Source organism: Grus americana, chromosome 1 (assembly GCF_028858705.1).
Source record: "Grus americana isolate bGruAme1 chromosome 1, bGruAme1.mat, whole genome shotgun sequence".
Taxonomy (NCBI): domain Eukaryota; kingdom Metazoa; phylum Chordata; class Aves; order Gruiformes; family Gruidae; genus Grus; species Grus americana.
In genome coordinates this window covers 208,497,422-208,509,093 of record NC_072852.1, presented here as the reverse complement: position 1 = coordinate 208,509,093, position 11,672 = coordinate 208,497,422, and the positions used below count along the sequence as shown (strand labels likewise).

Sequence of the window (11,672 nt, the reverse complement as noted above, 5' to 3'; positions counted from 1 at the left end):
ATAAAAAGGTTTCCCCGCCGCGGAAGGTGGAGGCTGGCGGCTGAGCCCAGAGGCGGGAAGCTGCCTGCAGCCAGGTGGAGCCGGGGGCTGCTGAGGGGAGAGGCGCTGAAGGAGCGGGGCTTCGCCGCCGGGCGCCCTCGCCTGGCCCTTCGCCTCTCCCGGGCTCTCCACCGGGGATGACTGAGCACGGCCGCCTCCGCTGCCCGTGGGCCCCGCCGCCGCCTCCCGCCCTCGCAGCGCGGAGAGACGCCCTCCCGCCGGCCGGGGATCCCCTCACCCCGCCGAGGGGCGCCCCCCTCCCTCAACCGCCGCCGCGCGCATAGGCGGGGCAGGGGGCGGGGCTCAGACGAAGTGCCCGCCCCCGGGCTTTCCCCTACCGCCTGGGGGGCTCTAGCCCCGCCCCTGACCCCGCCCCGGCAGCTCCGCAGGGGAGCGGGAGGGGCAGCGCGCGCGGCGCGGCCGTTAAAAGCCTTCCCGCCCTCCCGCGCGGTCAGTCAGCGGGGTTGCCGCGCTGGGGGTGCCGAGCTGCTGCCGAGACAGCGGCCGGTCAACGCGAGGGGGTGGCCGGAGCGCAGCGCAGCGCGCTGGGACTGCGTGTCAGCGATGCTGGAGAATGGCTCCCTGAGGAACTGCTGCGACCCGGGTGGGCGAGGCCGCTTCGACTTGGCGGAGCGGGAGGCGGCGGGTGCCCCGCGGCCAGCCTGGGTGGTAGCGGTGCTCTCCAGCGTGCTGATCTTCACCACAGTGGTGGACATCCTGGGCAACCTGCTGGTCATCGTCTCCGTCTTCAAGAACCGCAAGCTCAGGAACTCAGGTAAGGGCTTGAGTCCCGGCACCCGCCCCGGCGGCGGCAGGTGGTAACGAGCGCCCAGAGCCCCACGGGCACTCTAGTCCTCGCTCCTGGCTGCCCTGAGGAGACCAGGCTGCTTGTGGAGTCCGGACGGGCCGCCTGGTGAAGGCAGGGGACCAAAGAGTCCGCCTGTATCGGTGTTTTCCCTGTAGCGTGTGCAGGGACAGTCCTGTGGCAGTGCTTCCTAGTACACTGTCCCTGCGCTCCCCTTAGCCTGTGCTCTGTCCTGCCCTAGCCCTTCAGGGGGGAATGCGGGTCACAAAGTGGCTCCTAATGAGGCATTGTGTAGTCTTTGTGGAGCTACTGATGAGGGGAATGGGTACCATCCGACTAAAATACCGGAGACAAAGAGCGTGCCCAAAGCGGTTGGAGGAAGAAAGAAGGAACTTTAAAACTTCCTAAGAGTTCCTCTGAGGATGAGATGCTGTGCGTGTGTAGGAAAGCGGCTCAGCCCACGCTCCGAAGTCTTCACCGGAGTTCATAATAGTCTTTCGTGAAATCGTCTTTCTTTTTGTCACCTCGCCAAATAGTCTTCAACCAGAAAGCAGCAAATAAAGTGAGGCGTTTTTCTTGAATCGTGTCTATCGTTTTTTGTGTGTGCTAAAATGTCTCTGTTATTTATTTGCTAACCTTATTTGCCTCCTCATCTTCGCTGGGCTAGTTACACTACAAAACTCTGTAGTCGGCACCAGCTTCTCGGATTTGCCTCCCTCCGGCCAATTCACCCGACTCACGTACGTCCCGCTCCACGCGGATACTCGCTCCCCCCCCACGGGGCTGATGCAGCCGGCTGCAGTTGTTACCTGCTGTGCGGAGTTTGGCTGCTGCTCGCGTACCTGCACTCGGCTGGCTCTCGGCTATTGGTGCAGTATAAGGTGCTACCCCTGAAATAGTCGTGTGTCTACTAAGATTTTCATAGCACCAAGCAGCTCCCGAAACTGCTTGCTTATTCAGGTCTTGAATGACATCGTTTCGCGATGTGCACGCAGGTTCGAGGTAACAAAACTTTGCTGAGAGCTGAGGGAAGGCAGGTGCACCACCTCTCCTGCGGGCTCTGTATCATGTCGGTCCAGCCCCACACGCAAGCGGCAGCGGGGTGCTTACTCGCCGAGGGGAAGGAGGGAGACCTGCTGACTTGTTTCTCCGGGGTGATTTTTTTTTTGTTTGGGTTTGGTGGGATTTTTTTGGGCTGAGCAAGCACACCCCACGGAGCAGCGCCAAACTTGAGGACGTCCGAAAGTGTGGTTTGGGTGAGCAAGGGAAGAAATAGGGAGGGGGCTGCTCGGGGCACCGGGCACGATCCTTTGGCTTGTACTTGGGTTGTGCATCCAAGGGAGCCAAGCCGCATCCAAGTAGTAGCGCCGTCCCGAGGTCGGTAAAGCCTTACCCCGTACCGAGGAAGGCGGCACCCCCGGGCAGCCAGCAGTGCCGGGAGCCGGAGCCCGCCGTGGCCGCCAAGCAGCGCCGCGCCGGGTTCGGGCGGGCGGAGCTCCGGCGCAGCGGAGCTGGGCTCACGGCCGCGGCGGCGGAGGGAGCCCCCCTCCCCTCGCCTCGCTCCCCCGGGAGCTCCCGTGACTCACCAGCGCCCTCCCGGCCCCTCGGCTCCGGGGGAAAGCGCGTTTCCGGAGGGGTTCTCGCCTGCGCTCTGGGGAGTCGAGCGCCCAGGGAGCAGGCTGGCTCTCGCTGGACAGCGCGGTCCGTCCGTGGCATCAAATCCCGGCCGAGGAGGGGGCAAGAGAGACGCTTTCTTCTGAGCCGTTTCCTTCGTTCAAACGATAACAGAGGGGAGGGTTTGGACTGGAAGAGAGTAATGCCTGGAAGAATAAATTTCTAGATAATGATCAAAGTGCTCTGTGGCGTCCTAAGACTGTTGAAATAAGACATGGTCGTCTTATCTAATTCAAGTAGCTACTGATTGATCTCCTTCTAGGTTTATTCTTCATGTCACTGACCCTGTCACAAGGATTTCTTAATCTTTTATAAGTACCTTGAAGAACAGTAGGGAGTTCCTTCTGCATAATCTTCATAAAGTTAAATACCTTTTAAATTGCCAGTTCTTAGTTTTCCATCAGGGATAGATGGCTATAGGGGATGAAGATGAAAGAGGATAGATTGGTAAATGTCCACAGAGGTCTTTTCCGAGAAAATTTCTTAAGGAGGGAGCAGAGTGGAAAAGGACTGTAAACTGATGTGGGTGGAGTGATGGAGGGAATGGGGAGGTGGTGGAGAGCTAAGCCAGTGCTTGGGAGCCATTAGCCTCTGCCAAGGAAAGAAGATGGACAAGCATAGGCACTTATAGGTTTTCCTTTTTGAGCAAACCAGAAATGTGTTTGTACTCGCAAGGGAAGTGGATGTGGTAGAAAGTGAAATGGTGAGGGAAAATGGCATGAAAGGAGTTAGACTTGTAGTAAGGGATGTCAGAGAGAGACAAGATGGAGCTAATGGAATGGTTGTGACAGGAGACAGGAGGTCTGGATGACCAAAGGAAAAATGAAGAGCTATAGGATCATGAACACTCAATTCTCTTTGAAGAAGCTAATGAGAGATTTTCTTGGGTGGGGATGAGAGTTTGGGACTTCAAATAAGGCACAGGTGTATGAGGAGTAAATTAAGCAGCTCTGCCCACTTCTCTAGTACAAGTAGTAATCTTCCCTTCAGAAAGCAAAACAGGGCTTTAGCATATTCACAGGATTTATCCATACTATTCTGTCCTAGGCTTTACAGAGAAATCTGATAATTTCAAAAAATGTAATTATGCATCACTCTCCTTAAAATTAAAGTGTGATCAAAAGCAAATTTATTTTAATGCTGTTATATAATATGAGGCACAAGAATGGAGTGAAATAAAATTACCTGTTAGCCTTTATGTTGGTAAGTATTATACTTAGCAGGAGAGAGAATGGAGAATGGGTAGGATTGGTGCTTTTAGACATTGCTCATTCACTCCTTTAAACAGTGGGAATTTTGCCAGCCTTACAACGGAAGGATTGTTTCATAGCATACAGAAGCCTCTTTCCCACGTTTAAATTTGGTTTTGGAGGGGGAGGGGAAAATTTGTGCAGGCTTTTCCAAGTAATGCATAGCATAATTAGTATGAATCAACATGCTTGTCCTCTTACATAACTGCACCCAGTCTTTCTGTGAGAGGCTGAGCAACTTCTGATCTCTAAAAGTGATTTACAGCAATTAATGCTTTTATCATTTCTGATTTGAGAGGGCAGTAACTTTGTCCAGTTGAAGGCAGCTTTTTAAAGTGCTAAACTTTTGAAATGTTAAAGCTTACGTTTGCTCAACAACCACTGCTGGACAGTCAAGTATCCTGAAGGTGCATCAAGTCAGTCAAAACCACTAGATGCTTTTAAGAATTTCAGGATACATTTGTATAGCCATAGCTATAACTGTAACATTATGGGCTGGGGTAAGAACCCAGTAGGAAGCACTTCAGAAGGTGGGAAGTGGCAAGGCATTCCCACAGGAGTGAGATAAAGCAAACCATTTGTATTTCATTGGCCTTAAAGCCAGCAGAAAATCAGTGAGAGGTGAAAGAATTAGGCACATTAACTCAGTATCATTTCAAAGAGTAGTGAGGACTTGGGACCCTTTGACTTTTGGCAGAAGGCCTAATATTAACCTTGGTGCACTGCCAAAGAGTACATTAGCAGAGAATGATATTTTTAGTGCATTGTGTCAACCCTCTTCACTATCTCCCCTCTTTTCCTTTCTATATATAACAGCTAACACAGCATGACGAGACCCTGATTTCCATTCGAATGGCAAGGTGCTGTTGCAACACAAATTAAATCAAAAATCATGTTTCTTTTAGCTGTAAGAACATGGGTGTATTTGCATGTTTAGCTCTATCTAATGCGTGCATGGCTGTAGAAATGGACAATACTTCTCATGTGTATGTCTGTTCAAAATAAAACATTCCTGCACATGGAATTGCAATTTCGGTACTCAACTGTCTATTAAATAAACATGTTTGGCAATATAATCAAGTCTAGTACTCTTTTTCCATGCTATTTCCCTATTTGGCATGTTTTCTCCATTGTTACATGCTGGTTTCAGTTATCTTCATCTCTTTGGCCACACCAGTTCTCTTTCTCTCCTTTGTTCCTCCCCTGTTATTATTCCTGTTGAGTGGGATAGAGGACAGTTGTCTCCTGGGGTGGAATTCATCTCTTAGAAGATTACAGTGGAGATACCTGTTTCTGAACTTCTTCCCTTGGGCTCCCTTTATAATCAATGGAGAAAAATAAGCATTTTTAGGGCATAGTTAATCTAATTTATTTTTGACATCTACATTGGGATGACATGATTCAGCCCATAAAAGTGTTTATTTCTCTCCACTGAACGTGAAGACAATCATGAGGGACTATCTCAGTGTAGTCACCTACATTCAAGTGAGAAGAAATCAACATGTGAAGTCAGAAGTCATCATGTAATTCTTCTAGTAACTCGTCAAGTTCCATTGTTAAATTTGCACATTTTCCTTCTCACCACCTGTCCTCCAAGAGATCATATTGATTCAAATAAGATTGACATAAAAAAAAATATAAAAACATTACTGATACAACTGAAATGTTCAATAGGCTTCCTGGGTCCTGAAACTGCTTGGCAAAATTGTCTTTTAATATCAGCAGTGAAACTGACAGGAACATATTTTGAGGAGCAGAGCGTGAGATCCCACTCGTATGGTTTCAGCTGACTTCTTGAACCCTGGATCCATGGACTTCTTAGCCCTGGAACTGTCTGTGTTTGGCCTTCACATTCTCTCTCGTATTCAGGGTCTCCAGCCTTGAAGCTGCCCAATACTAAGAAAATCATGGGAACATGACTTCAACATTCACAAAAGTTCATTGAACCCAGCACTTAAAATAAAACTCTTCCATCTCTTTGTAATAATGCTATGGTTCAAACTTTTTATTATTATAACTTTTTGCTTATTAGTTGTTAATTTATAGTGGATCTTTTTATTTGTAGATCCATAAATGTCATTTCACTTGGACTGATCATCTCTCTACCTGGTGAGAACTCTTGTGCAGTATTAATGGAGAATAATCATGCATTTACCTCTCAACCTGTGTTTTTCCATGGTAAATAAGACAAATGCTTTTAGTTTCCTCTAATTAACCAGGCTCTTCATTTCCCTGATTGTTTTAGGCCTTTCAGGTCACCTATCCCAGCTGAATTAATCTGTCTTGAACAAGAGAAAACTGAACTGTTTACAGCAATGCAGGTGAAGTAACACCAATATTTTCAAGAAAATAATATTAACATTCTATTCTGTTCTGTCCTTCCCTGGATGGACAAAGTGGACCTGGTATGCCTTGGAGACACATTTTCTTTTTATGCGATAGCATCATATAGATGACTGTTCTTGGTGCAGTCACTTGCTAATGGAGCTCTTTTTCTTTTGTCTTTTCAGTCCACACAATTATCATTCCTTCAGTACCTGACCTCATACCTCATGCTACTATACTCTATCCACTTTCTGCTCTTTTAGTCCTCAAGAAAAAAAAGATCTTGACATTTCCATGTATCAATGTGGGCTCTCAACTTTGTATTATCACAACATTTCGTTAGTTCTCTTTGTGTTTTGTGACATAATACTTCTGAATCAGACAAAATTAGTTCAATGTAGGTTATTTCCCTCCAGTCCAACAATTTTCTTTCATGACCATCCAGGCAGTGGTAGCAACAGACTGTGTGTGGTACCTTAGCACATGTGCTTGCAAGGCTAGATCAGTTTAGAGCAACCTCCCAGGTACAGAAAGTCCAAGTCCAGCTTTCATTAAATAAAGGTGATCAGATTAGTTGGTACAACTACTTTGTATAAGCTCTCATTGAGTTTTATTCCGTTTGTCTTTGCCTGCATCTTTAACTTTCCTTTCATTCCAAATTTGTTTCTGCAGCCCTGCCTACAGTTAAGACGAGATTAAGAAGCCTGAAGATTTCTCAATTCATTCTTCCTTTGCAGGCCATTCACCACCTTAAGTACAAGTGCCGTGTTAGCATATACACTATGGCAGACAAATGAATCTTCCAGAGGTGGCAACATTGTTTTAGTTTTCTCATTGCTCCCTGACTAATTGTTTTTCTGACTTATTGCTAGCACCATTCATGCAAAAAGAAACAGCATTTGTGCCAGCATCATAACAAGGGAGGAGGAAATGGGTAGTAAAGTGTGAGAGCACCACAGCTGCAGGTGAGTCATGGCAAAACTGCTCTTTGGGATGCATGTGGAAGCCAAACTCTGTGCCACAGCCTGAGAGAAATCAGCACTTCCCTACTGGGAGTGAGGACCAGAGAACACATTTGTCCCCTTTTTACAGGTCCCACACGTAGCTCTCTGTCCTTCCGGAACCCATGACACTATCTCTGAGATAACAAATGTTAAAAAATTCCTGCCATCAAGTATATTCAATCTCTCTGACATTTTTGCACTACTGTAGCTATGTTAATTCCTCACCTGCCAGACTGCCTTGTCCCCAAGCCCACCATTACTGTCCTTATTAAAAACTATAGCAAAATCTTTCTTCAGACCAGCAGCCATTTTAAGCTGATTTTCAATTCCCCTCCCCCAGTAACTCCTCTTTCCTGTTTCCTTTTGTTAATGTGGTGAAAGGGCATTTTATTCATTTTAGAAGTCTTTGTAAAGCCAATTAAGTTTAGGGTTTTTCTGTCAGTTCCCATTTTATCCAATTTTTCTTTTTCTAGCAGTTTTCTTTGGTGGACATATCTTTCCCTGTTCCTTCTCGCCTCATTTCGTGCCTGTATATCCTTGCTGAGACAACTTTTCCTCCAGCTAGATCTGGAACTTTTTCTTGTATTATTTCCCTCTTTTGAGTGCAAGTTCCAGGGAATATTTTTGTATCTTTAATATGAAGAAATGACAAGCTTTCTCCACATTCATGTCCCTAAGCTCCTCAATACAGTTGACTTCACTTTCCTAATTAGCTTCTTTTATTTATCAATATGTGCAAACCCCCTTCTTAGTTATGTCTGGTTTGTTTATTCTTCCATTTAATTTAAACAAAATAATCTCATCTACTTTCAATACGACCTTATTTTCTATGAGAAGCTCTTCAGGGATGTCTTTGTTCTTTGTCAGAATAAAGACCAGGGTATGTTGGCAAATAGGCTCTATACTGAAGAAATCTACTGGGTGTATGTCCAGCACTCAACAGCCATTAGTATGTTTATTATCTCCTTTACATATGAGGACCTGCAGTGTCCCATTATTAAGCTGTTCCCATTAGTATTTCCCTACTAAAACAGAGGTGATCTCATCCTACTGCAGGTTTCTGCATACTTCCCAGCACATTGTCTTTACAACTGTTCCCCAGCGTAATTTTGGCTTTTACCAGAATATTATCCTTTTTTTTTTTAATTTTATTTTTTTTCCTTTTAGGTTGACTATACACCTTTCACTTAATATTTCTCTTCTCTGATCATCGGTGCAATTCCATTCTAACAGCATTATTTCCATAAAGTTTGATTTGAATCTCTCACTGGTTTTGAATCCCCTATTTCTTTGCATAGGTTTCTGGCATTCTTTTACTGACTCTAGTGATTTTTTTTACTACCACTCCAGTTGAACTCCTCAGTCTTTGAGCTCCTATTTTCTATATTTGTTGCCACCACCTTCCTGAAGCCAAAATTCCCCCTGCCCTGGGTGTTAAATGAAGAAACTATATGATTCCTTCTCAGGCTTTCTTTCCGAATTTCAATCTTTCTTCTCAATTTCAAGTTCTTTTTATTCACTCTGCCAGCTTGGATTGCAAGCTGGTATCCCATATGCTTAGGTGAAGCCTGTCCATGAAGATATGAAACCTCTTCTCAGAGAATACCTCAAAATGATCAATACTCCCAAGTCTTTATACATCAATTCTAAAATTATTCAGTCATGTGCCTATGACTCATTTCATACTTCTAATTACATTTCCATTCTCTTCTTGGAGAGGAAATGATATAAGTTCATCACCAACTCCATCCTCTTTTCTGTGAGACTTGGTTCAAACAGTAGCCAGCTGAGAAAATAAATCTTCAAAGTTACTTGTAAAATAATAACTTTAAACTTTGTTAACCTGTTAATAATTCCAAAAGTAGAAGAGCAAAGTGAAAAGCCGGTATTGTTAATTTGAAAATTAGGAAAATTACTTTAAGAAAGGAAGTATCCTTCAGTGAAAGGAAGTAAACCTTGCAAGTAAATTTTGAAAAAGTGAAAATCAGAGACCTAAGAATATTCTAGATGAGAAGAAATCTGAAGAAGATAGAATTTTAAAATATTTTGGAAGTAGAAAGTTTGTAAGGAAATTATCATCCTGAAGGGATTCAAAGAAGCCTTTAGGAGTACAGAAACATCATAAAGGAGAAAAATAACTTCCATATCAGTCTAGATCACAGGGAATCCTGAGGAGATAACCAGTTTCTTCAAAAGCAATAGGAGATGGCTTTCTATGATGCTGTTTATAAAATAATGGATAGCCTTAGAGAAGATAGACTAGAATAATCTTTTTTTCACCATCTAGAGAATCATGACACAAGACAAAGGACATGTTCAGCATAATCTGGAGATGGAGAATATTAAAATGGAAGTCACTTTCTCACATGCTAAGTAACCTATGGAAGTCAGGGATTTGGTAAATTTAAAGAACTACTGGCTCTTCTGTGAATATTTTGAGTGTTCAAAGTCATAATGGCTAGTGCTACCAAAAATTGGAGAAAGTATGGAATACATTATTGGCAGGCTTAAATCAAATTCTAGCAGCTAAGGATTAGAGTAAAATTGTAATCTGAGGCAGGTTATTCTGCAGCTACAGTGTACTTTGTATCCTCCTTTGAAGAACACCTGGCAATAACGTATTGGATAATAGCTCTAAATTATAATTTTCTTTTATCCTGTAGAGGAAGTGAGCAATTTACTGATAAGTGAATAGGAAGTATGTTGCCAAGGTCAGCTCCAAGTCACTTTTATTTTAGAATATAAAGCTAAGTTCTATTCCACTTGGTGAATGGAGCTATTAGTGTGCTTATCTTTAGAGGAAATAGAATGATAAACATTTAGTTGAACTGGAGAAGTATAAGGGTTTTCTTGAACCTGTAACAGAAGAATCTAAGGGTGTGTTTATGTTGTGTATTTCATTTGGCACAAGTCCACTCTACCCATGTTCTGGAAAATCAAAGGATGATTTCAGTGTAATGCTTTGCCTGCAATACCATACCCAGGGTCTCTATAGGCCCAAGTCTAACACAGTCACACAGCTCTTTTTTTTTTTCAACTCCAAGTATGAATAACTTTCCTTTCATCTTTCCGAAATAACAAATGCAAACATACCCTCAGATACAGGAAATTAGAAGAATCTCTTAGCAGCTATAGTATGGCAATTCCAATTTGTCTTAGCAGCACTCCCTTTGCTGCCAGCTCTCTCCTGGACTCTTGATTGGTGTTTCTTTCGCAAGACTCACTGACTGCGTGAGGCATGACCTCTCTGCAGTAAAGCTTTATTATTGGATGGACCAGCAGAAGCAATTCAATGATTCATGGTGCTCTTTGACACAACTGGCCAAAGAGCTAAGAGACCAAATCTACTCACAGAGAGCCAGGACAGCTAATTTTAAAAGACTAATTTTTTCAGCTATTCTTAGCAGAAATATATTTACCAGGTGACTCGAACCATTCTGTTGAGGATGTTATAGGAGACTACCTTAATCTCATTAAATCAGTGATAACCTGCTCTCTGTCTCTAGGAGTAAATTCTACTCCTACTCCAATTCAGATCTATTCTGAGTACCAGTATCTTCAGATATGCTCCAGATTTTAGCTGTTTAGAAGTTATCCTTTACAAGCACATATTGGTACCTTGTCATAGACTGTCAAGAACATTGCCTTGTTCCCAAGAATACATATGAAAACAGCTATGTTATCCTGAGCTGATAAAACAAAATCTGGTTTTGCCTTTGCAGAAAGTAAGAAATGCTATCGTAATTTTCATCTTCCTAAAAATCAATCTGAGTGGTTGTTCCAGTTTTTAAACTCCCACCTTGATATGGGCATGAAACAGATTTCCCGACAGCAAAAACTAACAGAAATATGTCTAAATCACTGTGAGTGCAATTCCATTGTCCTTCTTAACAACAGTAGCTGCTTTGGAATCTTCTGATTTACTTTTGGTCTCAATACCATTAAGGACTGAGTTATATCACAGTGTCAGCATTTTCCTGACATTTCAGCTGTACATGGGACACTCATGTCTTGACATGACAACAAATAATATCAGCCTAAACACATTTATTAAATGGCTAGGATCTTGACTGCTGGGATTGTTTTTTAATTATTTATTAATTATAGAGGTATTTGATTACACTGCTTAATAAATGCTGCTTAAATTACGTCTGAAGGAAAAACAACCCTTCTCACAAATTTACTAATTTTTTCAGCTGCTTTTTATGGACTTGGCTCATTTTCAATGTTTAAATACCTGTATGAAGATTATAATAATTACATGACACTTCCACAAACATTATCATCTTTCTGCCATAGAACAACATCTGTTCATCTATTGTTTAGATTGCCATATTTGCACAACAAGGGCAATAATTGTTGTCAGAAAATATAACATACAGCCACTGGAGCTAGTAGTCTGACTAACAGGAAAAATATCTGCTTAATACACCAGCCTTGTGAATATAATTATGCTAACTAATTATAAGTTCAGAAATAACATTGAATTGTAAAATATATTGCTGCCAAAAAGACTGAGACCTGTGAAGGGCAGCCTCATGTTTCTAAGATTTGCTCAAATCCTGCCTGAAATTC

The 11,672-nt window shown here is 43.4% G+C and overlaps 1 protein-coding gene across 1 annotated transcript in view; it reads left to right on the top strand.

The window, feature by feature from the left end:
* Positions 1-517: 517 nt before the first annotated feature.
* The window catches only part of MTNR1B (melatonin receptor 1B), a 31,840-nt gene continuing 20,685 nt past the window's right edge, over positions 518-11,672 (top strand). The window contains exon 1 of the mRNA XM_054846702.1: positions 518-814. Coding sequence (XP_054702677.1) covers positions 604-814 — 211 coding nt within the window. The 5' untranslated portion in view covers positions 518-603. The remainder of the gene's footprint in view (positions 815-11,672) is intronic.